The 23,022-nt window shown below is 37.1% G+C and overlaps 1 protein-coding gene across 5 annotated transcripts in view; it reads right to left on the bottom strand.

Annotated features, from left to right (window-relative positions):
* LOC147632398 (MADS-box transcription factor 23-like) overlaps positions 1-16,061 on the bottom strand; it is a 35,189-nt gene extending 19,128 nt beyond the window's left edge. For all 5 annotated transcript variants that reach the window (XR_015267190.1, XM_086807198.1, XM_086807199.1 and 2 more), the window contains exons 1-2: positions 15,585-16,061; positions 8,792-8,867 (exon numbers count right to left, since the gene is read on the bottom strand). Coding sequence is in view for 4 of the 5 variants with exons in the window: in XM_086807198.1 (XP_086663324.1) it covers positions 8,792-8,867; positions 15,585-15,997 (489 nt within the window). In the remaining variant the exon portion in view is untranslated. The remainder of the gene's footprint in view (positions 1-8,791; positions 8,868-15,584) is intronic.
* Between the last annotated feature and the right edge of the window lie 6,961 nt (positions 16,062-23,022).

Here is a 23,022-nt window from a genome sequence, read left to right as displayed (position 1 = left end):
AGTTTAATTGTGCTATTTTGCACATGAGTCGCATCCACAAGGTAAGGTGGTTGAGTAGACAAATGGCTGTTAGAAAATTGTGTGAGTCATATGAGGCACTCTTGGAGTTTACGAGAACTAAAAATGTTACTCTATTTCAGACGCTCTCAAGCTTTGAGTTCATGTACAATATTTATTTTTTGGCTGATGTTCTAGATAGACTTGCAATTCTTAGCAAAGTATTTCAGCACACCTTTGTAAATGTGACCTCTCTTGTTAGAATCATTGAGACTGAGATAAATGTTACTTTATTTCAGATGCTCTCAAGCTTTGAGTTCATGTACAATATTTATTTTTTTGGTTGATGTTCTAGATAGACTTGCAATTCTTAGCAAAGTATTTCAGCACACCTTTGTAGATGTGACCTCTCTTGTTAGAATCATTGAGACTGAGATAAATGCACTAGAGTCCTATTTTTTGGTGGATCTTGTAATTGATGTCAATGCATGTACTGAAGATCGACATGAATTTTTTAGTATTCTAGAGTACGGGCCTCCTGACGATGGCCAACTTCATACTCTACGAACTTCCATTCGAGGCTCTATGTATAGGAGCATTCAAATCCACATGAAGCAGGAGGGGTTTGATTTTCTTAATTGTATGTCATTTCAGAGATCTTTTGTTGAATCAGTAATAGCTAACTTGAAAGATCGTTTTTTTGATAATAGCATCTTATCTTGCTTTAAGGCATTGGCACCTTGTAGTTTTCCTCCTAGTAAAGAGGCCTTTCGACAATTTGGGAATCGTGAAATTGACATGCTTGCATCATTTTATGGGGTTAGAAAAAATAATTGGACAGTAGAGGAATTGGATTTTATAATTGGAGATTTTTAGATAAAAAGGGAGTATGAAACCTTTAAGTTTCAAGCTCCGAAGGAGTGGAAAGAATGGAGCCTTAGAGATACTTGGGTTACTATTGGGATATGCTTTTAAGACTAGCTGGAATAACATTGCTCCAATCCTATAGTACAACTTGTGAGAAAGGTTTTAGTATAAAGAATCTCATAAAGACCAAGCTTCAAAATGTACTCAATGTTGAAATTTGAGCAAAATGATGAGCTATGGTGGATCAAACACTAGAATCAACATGATTAACAAAGTGATTAAGACGTAATTAGTGAATAATTAGCAGATAGATTAATGTAGGCATGGATACTCAAAAACCAGCAAATTCTCATTAGGGCTATGCCTCAATTTATAGTGTTTACATCAAGCATCAAATCCCATTGATTTCTCCATGATTCACTCCCTGAATATCTCCACCTTTTGCCTGATTCTCTCCACCTCTTCTCTTTTCCCTGAATATCTCCCAGAATATCTCCACACTCCTAAATTCCCTCATGCTACCCAATATTCTCTCCCAGTAGATTCTCCTAACCTTTTCACAGGTTCTTTCACAATTACATCTCCTCTTTTACAGCCTCTATCCAAGAGCTTGTTCCCACACACACCCTATTCACTTGTATTTTCAACACCTCCCCTCAAGTGAATAATCCTAACACACCTGGACCCTGTATCAAGTTTCCCTCTTACTTGATAGCCTGCGACCAGTGCCTCAAGTCCCTAAACTCCATAGTCCTTGACACTCTCTCTCTCTATGTGTCCAAGGCTACTATAAGTGCCCGTGACCTTGACTAAAGTGCTCACACATACATCTACCACTTGGCCTACATCATCGGTGGCTCAGAGGTGGTTTTACTTTATTGGGGCAGGTTACATTGGGTTGTGGGTTCTCTCTCTCTCTCTCTCTCAGAAAAGATGATCCGACTCCACTTCTCTTGGAGCCTCCATGAAGTTTGCCGATGTCGTTCCTTCTTCACTGGGTTTGCTGTAGCAGTCTCTCGCCATGTGTCCTGGCTTTCCACATTTGTGGCAAGTGAAGGTCCTCCCTCCTACTCTGCCTCTTCCTCGTCCTCGTCCTCGAGAGAATCCTCCTCGGGTGAAGAATGCTTTTTCCTCTCCTGCTGTTGAGTCGAGCTCTTTCTTCTCTTTGCCTCTGCTCTCTTGCTCTAGTAGAGCTGCTTCTATCTCATGTATCTTCAGTTCAGGTACATTCTTTAGTGTTGCTACAATGTTTTCATAATCTCCTTTGTCCACACTCTTCAAAAGTACAGCTAATGCTTCATCATCTTCTACCTTTTTGCCAATAGCTGCCAGCTGTTGCTTAATGCTTTTATATTTGTTCAAGTGTGTGATTAAGGGTTCACTTTCCTTCATGTCCAATTTGTAAAACTGCATTAATAGATTTATCTTGGAATTTTTTGCTTGTGTACCAAATAATTTATTGAGTTCATCCCATGCATCTTTTGCCCACTGTATCCCTGTGATATGGTGAATGATCTCATCATTTAAACTGAGTGCAATAAGCCCCAATGCTTTTTCATTCCTACACTTCCACTCATTTTCCCCTCTCTCTGGGCATTCATCTCTCCCTTCAACTAATCCCCACAGATTTTTCCTCATCAGCAAATACATGGTTTTTGTTTGCCATGTATAAAACTGTTCTCCATTAAATTTGGCTATTTCCTGTGCTGAATTCATGGTGATGTGAAGGGGGTCTTACCTCTTGATCCAAATTCAAGATTCAAGGGCAGTGTCTACCCTTTTACAACTCAATCTGGTGTTTAATAGATGTTTACAACAATTTTATCAGCATAAAATCACCAGAAATTACATTAAATTGAGAGTAACCAATTTGTACGGGATGGTTGGAGTATCAAACCAACTCCGATTTGCAATCTGAAGCTTTAGGGATCTGTATCAGATACCTAATGGTTAATTTGAACCCTCAATTGCACCAAAGTACAGTGATTAGCACTGATTAATCACTGATTAGCAAATTAATGCTCTGGTTTGTGTGCAGAAAACAGAGTATGCGGGGAGCTCAGATCTGGTGCCTTCCACTTCAAATGAGCTCAAATGCTTTGAAAGGCATCAATAGCAATGAGTCTAGTAGAGGATTAAGCCAAGAAACACAAGATTTGACCAAATAATGAAAGCTTAATCTCTGTTTTACCAAAGTCACCTGCAGATTTGATGAAGAGCTTTGATCTCTCTGTAGACTTGATGAAACTCAATTCTGACTTCACCAGCTTGTAGAGCATGCTTGATTACCCTTTGTGCTAAGAGGAATTGAAGACATTTGAACTGAGCAAAGAGAAATCTTAATTCTTCTGTAGAAAAACGGCGCCTGCAAAAATCGTGAAATCAGCTGCTTCCGTCGGCGGTTTGCTGCGTGGAGTGGATGGGCTTGAAGCTAAGGACCTTAGCTAGCTTGTGTTAGAAGCACAAGACCTAATTTTAACTGTGCTAGATGCTAGAGACCCTCCACTGGCTGGGGGTGAAGGGGAAGAGTGAAAACTTACTAAAAAATTGATTTTTTGCTAATTATCTTACTAATCCTGATTAATTCACTAATGGGCTCATAAATCTGGTTGATTCTAGGCATGGCTCTGATACCATGTTGAAATTTGAGCAAAATGATGAGCTATGGTGGATCAAACACTAGAATCAACATGATTAACAAAGTGATTAAGAAATGATTAAGACGTAATTAGTGAATAATTAGCAGATAGATTAATGTAGGCATGGATACTCAAAAACCAGCAAATTCTCATTAGGGCTATGCCTCAATTTATAGTGTTTACATCAAGCATCAAATCCCATTGATTTCTCCATGATTCACTCCCTGAATATCTCCACCTTTTGCCTGATTCTCTCCACCTCTTCTCTTTTCCCTGAATATCTCCCAGAATATCTCCACACTCCTAAATTCCCTCATGCTACCCAATATTCTCTCCCAGTAGATTCTCCTAACCTTTTCACAGGTTCTTTCACAATTACATCTCCTCTTTTACAGCCTCTATCCAAGAGCTTGTTCCCACACACACCCTATTCACTTGTATTTTCAACACTCAATACCAGAGTTATAGTCTTTGATGAGAATATCTATTGACAGCCCAGATTTGTTCGAGGATTTTGATTTTGTAGATGCAATAGATTTGTGAAAACGTGGAGCAAAAACAAGCAGACATCTTTATGGTGGTGAAGGTGTTAGGTGGGCTTCACTATATGCACAATACTCAATTATTTTTCTATGTTATTTTATGCAGCGTTCTGATTGTTTATTCTTTCTTTGTAGGTCTTCAATTGGGTGAACAAATCTTGGAGGCTTTTTATCCCTTCACACACACACACACACACACACACACACACACACACACACACACACACATTTTTTCTTTTCTAGATGTGGTGGGTGTGGTGTTAACGCTCTTTGTTTTTCGTACTTTTGAGCTTGTAAATAAGAACCCCCTACCATGTTTGAGGCCAAAATAAACTAATAATCTTCATTGTTTGCAAGGTTCATTGATTTTTTTAATAGTCTAGACTTCAATTTGGTTGCCTATTTTTTGTAGTATCATGTGTCAACATGCATTGCTCACATTGGACTCTTGGAGGTATTCTCAATGGCTACAAAATGGGAAAGCGGGAGGAAATTTGAGTTGGTCTCGACTGTGAGTGGTTATTTTATGCAAATAGCTTTGTTTGGCAACATACTGAAAGAGGATTAGTTTTAGAGTTGTGTTTTTTAAATGGTTTTTGGTTAGCTAAGAGCTTCTCTTTTAAAATCCAAAATGATTGTTGTTTTGGCTTTGAAAAACTGGCGTACTTGACATGGCACCATTTGAATTAGAAGTAGGGGGTTTTTTCACTCGCTTAAAAAATCATTTTTTGTGAGAGAGAAGTAAAAGTAGATTTGGTGCTAGCATCTGCCTCAGTTTTACGTACAGGCATCCTCTAGGTGTCAGATTCTGTTAGAGATTGAGAATTTGCCCTCCAACAGAAACGGGTCGCCAGGCTACCATACAAGTCTAGCGGAAAACGGTTTGTGCTTCTCGATGATGGTGTTCTCACTGCTCCTCTTGTCCTCATTACCTTAGCATCACTTATAGCATTGTTGTTGAAGAGGAAGTCCTATGCACCCTTGGTCTACCAAGCGCAAGGTCAGAGGCTTCTTTGTAGCATGGTACTCATTCTCAGAAATGTAGGCTACAAACAAAATATTGTAAAGAATGTTATTTCGCAAATGCAGATATCTCCGTAGGTTGACCTTCTCCTTTTTGAAATAGCATACCCCTCTGACAAATCCACACACTGGCTCAGCTAGATACAAGAGCAAAATGTAGCCTTCTTGCTCTTGAAACTCTTCCTCTATATCTTGCCTTTGTTTCCTATTGTAAAGCCTTAAACTAGAGCAATTTGCTTAAAGTGATAGATCAATTCTCAATAGAGCTTATACAATGGAGCTTACACAATGCCTTAAACTAGTAATTTGCTCAAAGTGTAGATGTTAGAAGCATCGTTAAATTATGTAAGCCTCATTAGAGACTGCAAACCTCAAAAGTCTTCAAAAAATTCTCTAAAACACCAAGAAAAACTTCTTGAACTTTCTTTTGCACTAAGACTTGGCAAAATAAGCCTCAACCAATCTTAAGGATCTCTAGTCAAGCTGTTGCAATTATTAACTAATCCGGTAGAGATTAATCAATCCATTTAATCTTTTGTTAGCACTTCATGATCTGCTTCTTTGATTTTGTCAATATCCATCAAGATCATAAGATTAGCACTTATCTTTGTTGTTAGCCATTTTCTTGATCAAGAAACTATCTTAATGGCCCTTAATCAACAACCATTGGCCTACTCTTGCACCATTGTCACCAAGAATCAGTAATCTTGATTAAGGGCCATTTTCTTAATAGCCCTTAATCAACAACCGTTGGCCTAGTCTTTTGGTGCATAGGTGAGGACTTTAACATGATAGAGTCAACAGAAGATAGACTCGGAGGAGACACTCCTATAGTCTCAGGCTCAAAGTGCTCTACTTGGGAGGAGTTGATCCTTGCACCTTAGGGGACAGGGCCCTCGGCACTTGCCAAAGTTCGGATGCAGCTCCGAGATTTTGTGCTTCTCGCGGTCTAATAGGAGGAGCACCGGCCCTAATCTTCCTCAACTTGATAGATTCTATGTTGAGTGAGCTTGCGATCGCGGGGGCATGATTGGTATATTGGGGGGCACTACTTTCTTTGATCATACTCTAGTTATTTTATCCTTGGAGGACCACAAGACAGACACCTGAGCACTAGGAATTTGAACAGCCTCATACATGACTCTGAGATGTGCAGAGCAGTAGGATAGAGTAGATATAGAAGGGACTGGATTTTCTCTCAGGATGTGGGCCTTGGCGAGATCAACAGCTTATTTTGCAGGAGGTAACACATAGCAGATTCGCGAGATTCCATGAGAGTAGAAGAGGAGCATTCGATGGGGTCTTGCTTCTCTTAAGTGACTTCAGGAGAGTTCTCGAGATAACCCGTGGATTGAGAGTCATCTGCCTCCCGCTGGTATAGAGCTTAGATCCATAGAGGAGAGGAGGGTGGAGTAAAAATACCATGCTAGAGCTTCCTTCTGGACGCATCCCAATGATCACGAGGTATCAAATGATAAAATCTCCAAAGATACAAATGATGGCCCATGAGCCCCTTATAAACTTGAGCCCATGACCATGGTCCTAGACCTAATCTATAAAGTTGCTGCTTCATTACATCTATTCTAAGAATTTCTAGAGTCGGTTGCCCCGGGTGGGGAGTACCCGACTGCCCTAGACCGATCACTAAATAGATCACATCGAAATGGTTGCCCCATATCGATCTTGTCTGAATGGTTATCCTAGGGAAAGTTCCCGAATTCACAAATTCATCATCATCATCATCATCATTCACACTTTGAGAACACATCTTTATGACACCAAAATAAACAATTCCATATAAGACAATCACCTTTCTATGAAAAGAATAATCACTTTTCTATAATATGCAATAAACAATTTTAATTTTTAATCAATGGGGTTAATAATCAAGATCTTGTCCTAGTACTCAAGTCAGGTAGAGACAAATATGGGAACACTAGTATTCTCAAGCCAAATCCTAGGTCTTGGGAAATCACATAGACTTAAGTATAAATTAACCCATGGAAGGAATCAAGTCCTATCATGTGATGAATAGACCAACTACAAAAAAATATTTCAATTTTGGTCACAACTTAGGATGGTTTAATCAGTGCGAGCATCTCATTCTGTATCAACTCGAGTCTTTCTTTTCAAAAACAAAATGAATTTAAACTATGCTCCCAAGTAGTCAAATAATTATGAAAAGGTTTTTCGTTAAGATTAATGTACTTGCAGTGCAAGTAGAAATGAAGACGGCTAACTTGGATGACGGGAGAGTGGGTGAGGGGTTGAAGGAGGGTTGACGGGAGGGTGAGTGAGGGGGAGAGGGAAAGCGCATGACAGGGGGAGAGAGCTGGCAAGGGGCTGACGGGAGGGTGAGTGAGGGAGAGGGAGAGAAAGCGCATGAGAGAGGGAGGAGTGAGAGAGAGAGGGGGGCAAGGGGGTCACCGCAGAGGGGGGTGGCGAGGGAACGAGAGTGAGGGGGTGATGGGCTATAGAGAAGGGGTGTCGGGCCATAGAGAAGGGGATGTCTCGCTACTAAGAAGAGAGGGGGGGTTTAAATAGGAGAGCAGCGGGAGGATTGCTACGAGATAGAGATAGAGATAAAGGTAGAGAGAGAGAGAGAGAGAGAGAGAGAGGCATGGTGGCTGGCCGACACCCGACGCACAAGGAAGAGGAAGAGTGATCTACCTCATGTGGACGGTGGGGGAAATGACAGAGAGACAAAGATTTTGAGTGCATAGAGAGAGCCTTATGGTGGTAACAAAGATGAGAGAGAAGGAGATCGACGACGCAGGAAAGGGGGGCCCGGATGGGCAGCAGCAGCGTGAGAAGAAGAAGGGGGGGTGGTTAGTCGGGTGCTGAGAGAGGAGGACGTCGATGACATTAGAAAGAGGGGCCTGTATGGGCAGTGTGAGAAGAAGGGGGGTGGTTAGCAGGGTATTGACCACCTCCTCCATATGTATATATATATATACATATACATACATACATATATATATATATACATATATACATATATATATAAAGGTGGTGAGGTTCTCACATGCAGATTAAAAAGATGGGATTTTACACCAGAGCTTGAGGGTATGTTACTATGGAGTAAATCCCACTAATTTCGTGTATGAATCCATATAGAGATATTGGTCCACAAAAGCATGTAGCCTACTTGGCACTCTATCAAGCCCTCCTAACATCGCATGTGGGCATGTGGATATGCCAGGTATGTATTTACTTATGTATGTGAAGACAGAAAGAAAGAAGAAAACAAAAGATCCAAGAGTCTATGAGAAGAACAAAAGAAAGAATGAAAGGAAAACAAAAGACTTTATGTATGTATTTACTTATGTGTGTAAAGAAAGAAAGAAAGAAAGAAGAAAACAAAAGACCGAAGAGTCTATGAGACTAAATTGAGCACATGTGATGGACATGGATAACTAGGTGTCAGAAACATAGAAAAAATTAGCTGCCAACAGAAAAAAGGGCCCATATACTACAAGGACCTGTATGTACAATGAATAAATTTATAGCTCATGTAATGTCCTCCTCCTCTCCTGAGTGGAATATAAATCGAAAATGCCCACCATGTGTGTGTGTGTGTGTGTGTGAGAGAGAGAGAGAGAGAGAGAGAGAGAGAGAGAGAGAGAGATTTAAGTTTTGTCAAAGGAAAGATAAAAGATTATCATAGGGTGAGCGCAATAAGTATGCCAAAAAAGGAGTCGTGTGTTGAATATGTTTTTTTACCTCTTCCTCTTGCAAAAGAAATTTACTTGAAGTATGAGGTTGGTGGTCTTCGTATTGCTTGATAATGTGACACATGCTGGAGAAAAGACATTGGAAAAAGACAAAACACAAGTAAGAAGATTAGATCTTAATAAAATGAGACATTTATCTTCTAAAGTGCATATACATATAATGCAACCATGAGCACAGCCAAGTACAATAATTTCCACTCAAAATTCTAAACTTTATAAACTCTAAAACCTACCTACCTCTAGGCAATAAAGTCTACCATTAGAAATCTTTATAATGTGAATCTTAAATAAGGTAATAAAGTCTACCATTGAAAATCATTATAATGTGAATTTGAGAATAACTATTATCATAAAAGTTGCATCCCTAAGAATGAATGTACTTGGGGTACTTAAAACAACTCAACGATAAAGCTTGAGCTCTAGAAGTTGGCGACCCCAGAGTTGAATACTCACCATTCTCCTCACACCATAGTAAAGGATACGATTAAAGAAATGAAGTGGAGAAAAAATTAAAAAAATAATGATTGTACTTAAAATATATTAGGCTAAGGGGTGTGATTAAAGAAATGGAGTAGGAAAACAAAAAATAAAATAAAATGATTGTACTTATACTAGTTCTGCACACGCGTGCCATTGCGACACTAGTCCACCTGTGCACAATATGCCCCTTTTGTACACTCCTGCCAGGAGAGAAAATAGTTTTAAAAGAGATTAAAAGAGATTAGAGAAGATGCTAGAGAGAGTTACAAGTGGAAAGGGGAAAGCCAATGTAGATTAGGCTATTGAATCTCTTAGTGCCAACTTTGAGTAATGTTCCCCCCCCCCCCCCCTCTCTCTCTCTCTCTCTCTATCTATATATATATATATATATATATATATATATATATATATATATATGTATATTTACATATATGCATGTGCTGCGGCTGTGCACCTTCCCATTTCCGCCCTCTCATACGCGTGCTGCGCCCGTTTTGCCCGTTACTGTAGACCTCCCTCCCGGGCGCATTTGGCACTTCTCTTCTCGCTTGACCATTTCCTGCTTCAAGTTGAATTTGCTTTCATTTTGGCAGCGCCACACCCACCAGTGTTCGGCGCGCCTAACCTCTAATCGACGCCCATCCGCCCTGCCCTGCCCTGCCCCTCCTGCACTTGCCCTGATCAAAGGTTGAAGATCACGGATCTCAAGAATCCCCCCCCCCCCCCCCCCCCCCGCCCCCGATGGACGAAAGGAACCCACTAAAGCCATAGCGGAGGAAGTTCACAAGGGAAAAAGAGCTGGAGCAGCTGAACGAGGAGGACATTTAAGGTCCGTGCGGCGTGAAGAGCTTCAATCAGCAATGAAGAAGGAAATCATAAAGGAAGCTCCCACAGACTTGGTTGACATTAGTCCATTGCACCACAAGGGTGTTTGGATCTCTCGCAGCTATCTAGGTTGGTATTAACTGGATGAAGCTCGTGTGCGTCTTCATTCAAGGCACGCATTTTTTGCCACCCCACCCCCACCATTACATTACATGTGTATATTTATTTGTAATATAGCATTATGTATTTACCCACTAGACATATTCCGTCTCCTGCTACATTTATTAACGCCCTTCACGGGCCCTAATTAATTAATAGTACTAAGGTGAAGCCTTAGTGTTCAAACCGACCCTCCCCCCCTCTCTCTCTCTCTCTCTCCTCGTTTCTCTCTATGCTTCCCTCCGTCCCTCTCTCCCCATTTCTCTCTGTTGCCCCGCACCCTTCCCATTTCTCTCTACGCTGCCCTGCACCCTCCCTCACTTTCTGCTTAGCCCCACGCTCCCTTCCCCCCGGCCCCGAATCTGTCTCTCCCCCCGTTTGTGCAAACTCTCGAAGACCAATTTTTTTAATAAAATAAGATAAAATACGTTCTCGCGAACCCTCTAGAAGCGTCGTTTTGTTTAAGGTCCCATCAAATTTTTAAAATCTTTTACCGAAAGTCCTTTGCCTAAGGACCCATCAGTTTCCTCCTTCCTAACTAATTAATTAATACCTAAACAAAATTTGGCACCCATATTCTGCATTTAAGTTTCTCTCTTTTAGTCATATGCATTATAATATACATTTGAAAAATAATTCAAAATATACAGCCTATAAGTTATATGCTTATGTTATGAAATAGTAATAATATAAACTAGAAATATCTTCCTTAAATAAATGTAAATAATTATAACATTAATGCATTATTCTAAGTAGCACTTCAATGCTATTAGTCTTTTCTAAGTACATCTAAGTACATAGGTCTTTTTGAAATTGTATGTGTGCATGTAAGAAAAAACAACTATGTAGGGCATTTAGAAAGATTAATAAAAGGTGTTTCATGGTGAATATGATATGGCTTTTGCCGCTAGGATCCTTGGTTGATTTTACAATCTCTTACTCCCAACGGCTTAGTTTTTGATAATCATTCCACATGATGCAAGGTAATAAAAGTCTTATTTGAATTGCTTCAGATACTCGTTTGGGCCTCATAATCCACGCACAAGTTGTCTTACAAAAGATCTAGGCCTTAGTGTAGCTTGTGGATGTGGAAATGATGCATTTGGTGTGGAAATAATGATCCATACTTGAATTAAGCATGTAGGATCCTTGGTTGATTTTAACATCTCTTACTCCCAACGGCTTAGTTTTTGATAATCCTTCCACATGATGCAAGGTAATAATAGTCGCACAAGTTGTCTTCCAAAAGATCTAGGCCTTAGTGTAGCTTGTGGATGTGGAAATGATGCATCTGGTGTGGAAATGATGCATCTAGTGTAGCTTGTGGATGTGGAAATGATGCATCTGGTGTGGAAATAATGATCCATACTTGAATTAAGCATGTAGTATGAAGTATACCAAACCTAACTATTCCATATATAACCATAGGCCTTTAGCAACCATTATTAAACCAAAACATGATGAGTGTCAAGCTCTCAGCCTAGGGAACTTATGTCCACATAATTCTCCATTATTAGGGAGTAGATCTAATGGGATTACAAACAAAGTGATACCGAATAAAGATATTTATACAATTATCCATTATATAAATAGTAGACCATCTCAAAGTTGAAATGAAATTTGGTCAAGTGTCCTTAGTGGTGTTAACACACTAGGTGTGAACATTCTCTTATTTAGGGTCAAAAGACAAGGCATTGGTTTCTATGTGTACCAAACCTAACTATTCCATATATAACCATAGGTCTCTAGCAACCATTATTAAACCAAAACATGATGAGTATCAAGCTCTCAGCCTAGGGAACTTATGTCCACATAATTCTCCATTATTAGGAAGTAGATCTAATGGGATTACAAACAGAGTGATACCGAATAAAGATATCTATACAATTCTTCATTGTTGGATAGTAGACTATCTCAAAGTTGAATTGGAATTTGGTCAAGTGTCCTTAGTGGTGTTAACACATTAGGTGTGAACATCCTCTTATTTAGGGTCAAAGACAAGGGCTTGGTGCCTATAAAAGCATATATTGGGGTGGATTCATTATCATAGCAAATATCATTTGTGTTGTGCAAACCTACTCTCTTGGCTTAAGTATCCCTCTCTCTCTCTCTCTCTCTCTCTCCTTCCTTGCTTTATCTCTCTTCTACACACTCTGTAGGAATTGAAATGCAATCACTCAAGATTTTATCTTGCACAATAAAGTTGAAAGAGGAGCAACACATAGCTCTTACCAAGTAAATCTAACTTGGTAAAAATACCTTGGTTAAAGTAGTTTTCCTACATTAAAGTATGCTAAAAAAATCAATTTACATATGACTTTAGATAGAGAGTAAGTATCATCCAAAAAATCACCTTGATTAAGATTTGTTATGAAGAAAGAGCTATGTAAGATCAAAATACTCACAAAATTTGAAGCTCTCTAACAAAAGTTATGAAGACTCATCTCTACAAGATAGGCTTCAATTTTAAAACCAAACAACTCCAATAAACCAATATGTTTGGATAAAAAGCAATATCGTGGACTCACTAAGATCCCACTAAGAAATATCTATATATAACCGAGATTGTCTTCACCCAGAAAAGATATTTCTAACTCCAAAAAACTCAAGAAACTCTCAAAAATAGATAAAGTTAATCCAACTCAAAACCTCAAAATAAGCAAATATTCCATTCTATCCCTAAATCTTTTACGCAACCATGAACCTATAGCCACATTACCAACCGCTTTATAATCTCGAAACGTGATTTTTTCAATCTCTAACTCCTTAATTTCTTTGTAGAAAGAAATGTGACTATTCTCTTTTTGTAGTGAAATCACTTAACGTTTATCTCATTAATATGAAATTACTATATTCAACCACATATATCATTAGATTCATTCTTCGTAAATACCTTGCACTATCTATGATATAAATCATTAAAAAGACTAATAAAACTATGAATCAAATACTATTTAAAAATAAATAAAAAATAATATAATTATATTTTTAAATATTTAAAATTATTTACTAAATCAATTAATGAATGATTAATCCTTAGATAAAAAAATATTTTAACATACTTTATTTTTTAATATAAAATTTACTTTTAATATTATACACACACACACACACACACACACTCTAAATTGTATACAAACTTAGCAATGACAGGATGAAAACTTGTGATTTCATATGATTTTTTTCAATAATCGACTAAATAATTACAGTGCTAATTATTCAATTTCCAAGTTGACATGTTTCCTTTTAAAATACTACTTTAAAGTTATATAATTTATGTTTTAAATTCATTAAGACTTCTCATCATAAAACACTACACTTTTAATAATTTAGGATGTTTACTTCATATGAAAATTATAAGTATGAAAAAACTTACTAGATAAAGATTCCATTTTATAGCATTATTACTTAAAATGGTTATAAGTTCATCCCTTTTAAAACCTACTCTCTCCTAGATTCTCACCTATATTTATATAAACCCCTTTACGTAAGGCATAAAGAAGGAACCAAATTTTAAACATTCAAAATGAAGATCCGTGTGTCTAAACCTTATCACTTTATACTATCAAAATACTCTTAATATGCATTACTCATTCATGATACAAACTAAACTTTATCACTCTATACTATCAAAATACTCTTAGTACGAATAATCATGTTACAAACTATATCTTGCAAAAATATGTGAACAAATTTAAAATAAGCTACATAAATGTCAATGTCAATGTCAAAAGTCTATTAAAAAAGATACTATGACCTTGATGTGATATTAAACCAAACATTACATAAAAATAAAAAAATACCTAAATAAGATACTCTAATATTTCTAACTATATCTTGCAAAAATATGTGAACAAAATTAAAATAAGCTACATAAATGTTAATGTCAGAAGTCTATTGAAAAAGATACTATGACCTTGATGTGATATTAAACTAAACATTACATAATAATTAAAAAAATACATAAATAAGATACTCTAATATTTCTAACTATATCTTGTAAAAATATGTGAACAAATTTAAAATAAGCTACATAAATATTAATGTCAGAAGTCTATTGAAAAAGATACTATGACCTTGATGTGATATTAAACCAAACATTACATAATAATAAAAAAATACCTAAATATTAATGTCAGAAGTCTATTGAAAAAGATACTATGACCTTGATGTGATATTAAACCAAACATTACATAATAATAAAAAAATACCTAAATAAGACACTCTCATATTTCTAAAATGTAAGCATAACTTTAAGAATTAGTACCTCTCTTTCTTATTGTGATAGGTCTATATTTTTTGCCAGCTATATCTCATTAAGTCTAGATAAATTTTGAAATCCTTTATTTGTTGTGTGCATTCCATAAGGCTCCATTCACATATAGCAAATTATCCACCAATGGCATTTGAAGGTAAGTTTTCTTCGATGGTTTTTTTTAAAATCCTTTTAATAATTATATTAACATATAGACTAGTGATAAGATTACTCGTAAGTATTGTGTGTGTCATGGCTTTGATACTAAGAGAGATTATACATGCTAAATTTCAAGCTAAAACATGAGAACTTAGCTTTTTCACAACTTAAGGAAGAGGAGACTTAAAACATGAATATATTATTAGAAAGTGTCATTTCAAATAAGACAAACTAAGGTCTTCTATGGGTTGAAGGAAGCTAAGGTAGAACAAAAAGTGGTGTCTCGGAACATTGGTTGCTAATTATACTCTTAAAAAGTGTCATTTCAAATAAAGATCGTCTATGGATTGAAGGAGGCTAAGGTGGAACAAAAAGTAGTGTCTCAAACTTGCGAATTATACTCTTATTTGATACTTTTTAGTATTATCTTAAAAAAAACTAAATTCAAAAACATTCTATTTTTCTAGAGTGTCCTTAGTTAGTATATTTGATTTGATATGTTATGATAGGTGAGGAGTGTTTTGTGTTGGATGTTAGAAGCACAAAAAGCACACTACCTAACCATGTTCGAATGCATCTATCCATCTTGCTTTGAAGTCTAATCTTACTAGCAACCTTAATGAATCTATGTATCAATCTTACTTTGAAGTCTAATCTTACTAGCAACCTTAATGATAAGCCATTTCTAACAATCATTGGTTATTGGTTTGCAACGTGCCCCTTATGATATGCATGATTAGTTAGAGCGATTCTTCTAGCGTGGGCTACGATCATTAAAGGGGTAGGCTACTTTTTTTTTTTAAAATGTAGTCATGATCTCGATGTCTATAAGTAAATCTAAGAAAAGAAATGACAGTTTTATGTAAAACATTCACAGCATAATCATGTTCGTTTTGATGAGAACCTGGAGCTGGCGAACTCAGAGAGTTTGCCGGTAGCGGAGAAGATAATGGCCGCCACCTGGGCGTCGCAAAGGACGGAGAGCTGGTAAGCCTTCTTAAGGAGGCCGTTGCGGCGCTTGCAGAAGGTGACTTGTCTGTTGGTAGCGTTCTCGATTCTTCGGATGGAGAACTTGGGCACCGTATTGTTAAGGGCTCCACTTCGAGGAGGACTCTTGTCTTTTTTGTCCTCAATGTTATCATCATTGTCTGCAGTACCAGCAGACGACGCTGACGCTGACGCTGAGTAGCTGGCTGCTAATTGGGCGTTGGCCGGCGGCGCCTTGCTGTGATGCTGCTCGTGGGCGGCGGGCTGTGTGTGTGTAAGCATGGCCAACTGTGGAGAGGCCGCGTGCAGGTGGTGCTGCTGCTGGGGCATGGTAAAGAGCAAGGTAGGAAAAGAAGATGAGCAGCCAGAGCTCCTTGTGTCGAGAAGACGGCGTACTGCTATCATTTAATAGATTTTCCCGAAATGCCACGTAGTGGGGCGCTTGGTGCTCTACACCGGTGTTCCCATCGTGGTCTCTCTTTTAAAAATATCTATACTCTCTTGGACAGGTGTATCTTTCCCACTGCATGGTTTGGAGAAAATGTATAACCGATGTGCATGGTTTGTAAAATTGATTGCCTTCAACTTTGGTAATTAAAAAAACAATCTACGCCTTTAATTCTAGAGAAATATTTAGTTAGCACTTCAAGTTGTGATATATATATTTAAAATAGTTTTAACTTTCTAAAGAAAAAGTTCAACTTTCAAAAATGCCTTACTAGTGTTGGAGAAGACTTCAACTCTAAAGTTGAGACATGGCCCATCACAACTATAAAGCCATGTGAGAGAGATATATGAGAGATATATGAGAGAGTGAGAGTGAGAGAATCTACTATTTAAGTATTCTCTCTCTCTCTCTCTCTCTCTCTCTCTCTCTCCCCCCCCCATAGTGCACACCTCTCTAAAGTGTTTCTTTTTTTTTTTTGGACTTTAAAATGCTTCACACAAGCTAGGAACATGCCATTTCACATGTCTTAAACGTAGTTCATTGTTCGCCACCATGAGTTAGCTAGCTTTACCTTCTCTTCATGCTTCTTCACCCATTGTTGGCATATAGAATACACTAGGCATATACATGGTTCATAGTTCACCTCAAAGGGTCATCTCCACTTTCTTTTCATGCTAAAATGGGAATATGTTCATATATAAAATACACATACATGTAGTTCATAACTTTCTCCTCGGTTGGTCTTAGCTTCACCTTTTCATTATGCTAAAATGGAACATGCTCCATTTTGAAGCTTCTCATAACCTTCCAACAAGCGAGGAATCTAACTTTAAAAATTGATTGCCTTCAAGTTTTTCGATTAAAAAAACAAATAAATATCTATGCCTTAAATGCTAGAGAAATATTTACTTAGCACTTCAAGTTGTAACATATTTAAAATAGTTTAACTTTCTAAAGAAGAAGTTCAACTTTGAAAAATGCCTTACAAGTGTTGGAAAATACTTCAACTATTTCGGAGCTGTAAAGTTGAGACATGGCCCATCACTACTATAAAGCCATGTGGGGAACATTTCATAGTCATTGCCCCATGCTCACTACTTTTTTTTTTTGCAATTATTAACTTTCACTAGAAAGCTTTGAGAGCCCTTCATTCATTGAAAAGATAGACAAAATAATGCCAAGTATTGATATCTTGATTCATTCTAAATTTGTATGTATACATCAATTATGATCATGAATAAAGGGTGAAAAGATCTTCCATGTAAAGCATAAAATCTTTCCTTGAAAAGATAAAGTAATGCATAATAATTAAAAAAATGGACTTCTGGCACTTTCTTGTTTGATTAAACAAAATGTCACATTGTGATTTTGACGACATTTTATCAACTTTTGTAGATATCCAAAGATATCATGAACTCGTATGTTGTTTCCATATTTCTCGAGGATAACACCTCTCTACAACTAAATGAAAAAATCCAACACTTTTAAAATGTAGCAAACACTTAAACTTACAAATGTTCTTTTTTACACAAGGAGTACCCTTATAAGTAAGAGTTGTGAGAAGGAAATATATAATATCAACTAAATATGTGTGACATTTATTAGTAGGATTCATTGAGTTTTTTCTAGAGATAATTTGAAGACAAAACAATATAATGATCAATGTTAAACTTATCATCATTGGTTGGTTTTTACATTTTTGAAAGCTACTCTTTATCTACAAAGATTAGTCTTCATAAACATGCTAAGGATATTTAACAGATGCTACTAAAAAACTCAAAAAAAAGTCATGTAATAATCTATAAAGGAGGTCATTTTACATAGAGAGAATCTTGAGAACATTGTTCAAGTCAAGAGCTTAGATTAGCCTTTGTTGAAACAAGTGTCGTTCGGTCTTTTCCATAGAGCCATAAATAATAATTTATAAAGTACATGTAATAACTAATAAAGGAGGTCAATTTATATAGAGGAAATCTTGAGGATATTGTTCCAGTCAAAAGCTTACATTGGCCTTTGCTTAAGAAAGTGCATATTATAATTTATAAAAGATGTCATTTTATATAAAGGGAATCTTCAGGACATTGTTTAAGTCAAGAGCTTACATTAGCCTTAAATTGTCTAAAAAGGTGTCATTTGGTCTTTGCCTTTGAGCCATAAATGCAACTTCTCAATGTATATGCGCTAGCTTGTCCATTGTTTCCTCACTCCGTAGCTACATCGGAATACTTCCTTTGCTAAAGGGGTGAAGGAAGAGCTCTCTTTTCTTAGATGGAGGCAAGAAGAGAATGGCCTTTACAGAGGTTCTCTCTCACAAGAGGTGGGTGAAGAAAAAGAGAATAAGAGGCCTATTATTCAAGAAATAAAACAATCAAAGCATACAAGAATCCAACAAAACATAAGCAAGCAAGAGTAGAGAAGAAGAAGGACAGTTTATAAGTATTCTATTACAAGGGAATGAATGCATATTGCTTAATGTCAAAATTGACACGTATACAAATGAATAGCTTTCAAATTAGATCGGACAAACTTTTAAATAGTCCTAGGCCACTTGTTTTAGTCTTAATTAAGTATGTATATGAAGTTGGTAACTTGTCTACAATATTCTAGTCTTAATTAAGAATTGTTAAACCCTAAGATCTCCCTAGATAATTGTTATGCATAAACATGCATAAATCAGGCATAAACTCAGCCACCTGACCACCCCCGAGCCCAAGGAATGCACATATGAATTATAATGAAATACATCATACCTTGACCTTGATGTCCCATACTATCAAGAGGTATAACTCCAATCCAATAGCATGTAGCCATAGTGTGAAATGGTAGGTGAGTAGTTATGATCCTCTACACAAAAGAGCATAACATAACCTAGCCTCAAGCTAACATCAAGAGACCATAGCCTAAGCCTCAAGATAACATAGCCTTGGCCTCCAAGCCTCCCTTGAGTGTGCCCCATGCCCCTATTATATAGGAGGGTCCTCAAGTGACTCTTGACTCTCCATTTCCCATGTGTGACCCTTGGATGCCTGACCCTAACCTTAACCCTTAAACCCATGCTCCACTAGAGCTTGTTCCTATGCTCCCACGCTCACAAGCCTAATGTGGGTTAGCCTCCTAGTATATGCACACATAATGTGCATATAACATACTTCCCCTCTCTCAAAACATTGCACTCTTGCAATGAAAAGAAGGAGAACAGCACTGAACAATATCAACCGACTCCCAAGTCGAATCCTCTATTTCCTTATCTTTTCACCTAATTTTAACCTCAGGGATCAGTCAACTACAAAGTTTCCTTTCCTTGAATTCAAGTACCTTATCAAGTTACATAGGATAATTCTTTGACTTCAACGAGTTCTTGAGGAGTAACTATGTTATTCTCACCTCCCAGTTCCCTTTCAATCTATTGATATGAAAGATTGGATGAACTCTAACAATTGGAGGTAGTTTTAGTTCATACGCAACCGTGCCAATCCGATGTATAACTCGAAATGGACCACAGTATCTAGGAGATAAATTTAAGCATTTTCCTTTTCACAAAGTCTGAAAATCTTTAGGAACTTTTAAATAAACCAACGCTCTTGGTTCAAAAGACCAAATTGAGCGTCCTCTATCAGCATAGAACGTGTGCCCTATCCTGAGCACTCCTGATAGAATCCCGAGCTTTGGTCAGTATTTCTTGCATATCATGCAAGAAATCTCTCGATGTATCAAGCTCGATGTCCTTAAGGATCGACATCAATAGGTGCCCTAGGTTGATACTACCCATACATAAGCATGAACGTATCCGAGTTGGAATATGTACAAGAGTACAAGCAATATACTCCAAAATTATGTGCAAAAAACGAAGGCAAATGCTACCTTCAAAGCACATGATATTATCCAAAAGATCAAAAGATCCTTATAAAACCATGGATAAAAGCATAAAAGCTCCTCGAATCCATGAAAACCATAGTTGATCATAAAAATCAATGCATGCCATCTAATGGTCATTAATCATGCCAAAAGAAGCATTAAAATTGGTGGCCAACTCATCAATACAGGGAGTATATGAACGTGATGTCGTTCAAGAAAAACTCCAAAGTAAGCAAGTGAAACACATGTGTGTAACACTCATTAAAAAACTCCTAGATACAAGTGATCTAGGTAGAACTTGATGAGTCATATAAAACTTGGAAAACATCCAATAAAATCCACCAAAACAAACAGATCAACTAACCCATGATAGAATTTATCTTAGGCTTAAGAAATTAAGCATAGACCACACTTAAACAAGTGTAAAATAAAATATCATAGAAAAGTATCAAAGGTGAGATACACTTTGAACGTAGATTCTAGTCCCATCATTGAAAAAATTAAAGATCATGTCCAAAAAGAATGGCTAAACAATGGTAAAAAATCATGAAGACATCGTTTAGAATTAATCCAAACAAAAATAACTACTAATACGAGGTATAATCGTATTAATAATATGTGAATAACTCGCATCTATCTAATGTCAGCAGCACGATGTCAGCAGTACGAGAAAATGTACTTCAACATTAAATAATCCTCGAAAATATTAAATTCTCGAGAAAAAAAATTATCATGATTTTTTCCAAAATTTTCCTAATTTTATAGGGCCTCAAAATATGATCATTTGGAATTCCACCAAACCTATCTTATGGCATTCCAAACCTATATTTTTTCAAAAAACATTTAGCAAATAATTTTACCAAAATACCATTGATATTTAAAAATACCAATTTTTAGGATTTCTAAAAATAATTTCTAGAATATTTCTAATTTTTCCTGAGAATCCCATTGTTCACGAAATTTCCAATTCCGCCCGACAATTCTCAAATCCAATGAAAAATTTTAATCTTCTGGGTCAAAAAATATATTTTTAAAGGAATTTGAATGGTCATGGGCGCCCGAATGGACACACCACATGCCAAACACCAACCCCACGTTCTCTAGAAATTTAAAATAACATTTGTCTAATTTTTCACTAATTTTTAGGAATTTTTTAAAATTTTTAATTAACCCCAAATGCATTTAGAATTCGAACGATCAAAAAGTTTCAGAATCCCAATGGTTTTTCCAGAATACAGAAAGCCAACAGTTTCGGGAAAATGAAAAGACAAAAAAAAATTGGAATGTGAAAGGTCAAAAGTTTCTGGAATCTGAATGGTCAAAAGATTTTCCGGAATTCGGAAAGCCAAAAGGTTTCCCGGGAATGCAGAAAGCCAAAGGATTCCAAGAAAAAAATTTCAAAAAATTCTAGAGTTTTTTTTCTCAATTATGATATTTTCTCATCTTTTTTAGGATTTTTTCCAAGCTTTTTTGAATAGATTTCAAAAGTTTTTTTGTAAAAAAAAACTCATTTAAAAAAAACGAAACCTTAATAAGCTTTAATAAAAGCTTATGATATTTTTTTTGGAGGGGGGGAGGGCGATTTTCGCTCGCAAGCTGTGCTGTAGCCTCCCCCCCGCGTGTGCCAAAAACCAGGAGAGAGGAGACTCCCTCTTTAAAAAATGCCAAAAATTACAATAAGAAAGAAAAATTAATAACAATTAACTAGAGATTGCTCTGATACCACTGTTAAAACCCTAAGATCTCTTTAGATAATTGTTATGCATAAACATGCATAAATCAGGCATAAACTCATCCACCCGACCACCCTCAAGCCCAAGGGATGCACACATGAATTATAATGAAATACATCATATCTTTACCTTGATGTCCCATACCATCAAAAGTATACCATCAAGAGGTATAACTCCAATCCAGTAGCATGTAGCTATAGTGTGAAATGGTAGGTGAGTAGTTATGATCCTCTACACAAAAGAGCATAATATAACCTAGCCTCAAGCTAACATCAAGAGACCATAGCCTAAGCCTCAAGATAACATAGCCTTGGCCTCCAAGCCCCCCTTGAGTGTGCTCCATGTCCCTATTATATAGGAGGGCCCTCAAGTGACTCTTGACTCTCCATTTCCCATGTGTGACCCTTGGATGCTTGACCCTAATCTTAACCCTTAAGGTTAGTCCTAACCCATGCTCCACTAGAGCTTGTTCCCATGCTCCCATGCTCACAAGCCTAATGTGGGTTAGCCTCCTAGTATATATGCACACATAATGTGCATATAACAAGTATATACATGAAGTTAGTAACTTCTCTACTTTGTATTAAGCTTAGGGTAAGGTTGCTTTATAAAGTCCAACACCATATAAAAAAAGATGGGATTTAGTTACCTTCGGGTAAGATAGCAAGGCACCTTATGGTAGGTTGGATAGATGTTAACCTACGAAGTGGTTAACATACACCTTCCTAACAGTATACACATCCTTGTGTCACCACGTTTGAGCAATGAATATGATGCCGGTTCCAAAGAGGTGTGAATGGTCAAGGATTTAGTCTTTAAGAGACCAATCCACATGCTTTAGGGCCTATTATTAGAGATAGTGCTTGGTTTATGTTAGGAAGCATGCCGAGGCTGCATGTGGTATAATATAGGTGAAAAAAAAGATGGATGTGAGGCCTTAGCTTTAGATGTGTGAATTGTTTGGGTCCCTATGAGAAAAGAGGATCCGTGGCTTTACTTGTGGATTCATGCACAAAGACCACCTTCATTCCCCATCTTCATTTCATCTTTATTTGATTGGAAATGACTGATGGTGGTCTCCATAGTTGTTTGGTGTGTAAGGTATAGTTCTAAATCTCTAGGTGAAAACTAGAGACTGGGTTTCTTCATTATTAATTGTTGATCTTTGGAGGTGAGGTTCTTGTTTATGATAGTGAAAGTAATCAAAGAAGAGGCAAATGGTCCAATGAAGACTAGAAGGAGTTGTTTTCTTTGAATATTTTTGAAGGTTTCTACACACTCAAAGAGGATCCATGTGATGGGTCATACCATGAGCCACC

The sequence above is a fragment of the Cibotium barometz genome, chromosome 13 (genome assembly GCF_041138505.1).
Source record: "Cibotium barometz isolate CiBa-2024 chromosome 13, ASM4113850v1, whole genome shotgun sequence".
NCBI lineage: Eukaryota > Viridiplantae > Streptophyta > Polypodiopsida > Cyatheales > Cibotiaceae > Cibotium > Cibotium barometz.
Note: the sequence above shows the minus strand (reverse complement) of the source record. Positions and strands in the feature narration are given on the sequence as shown.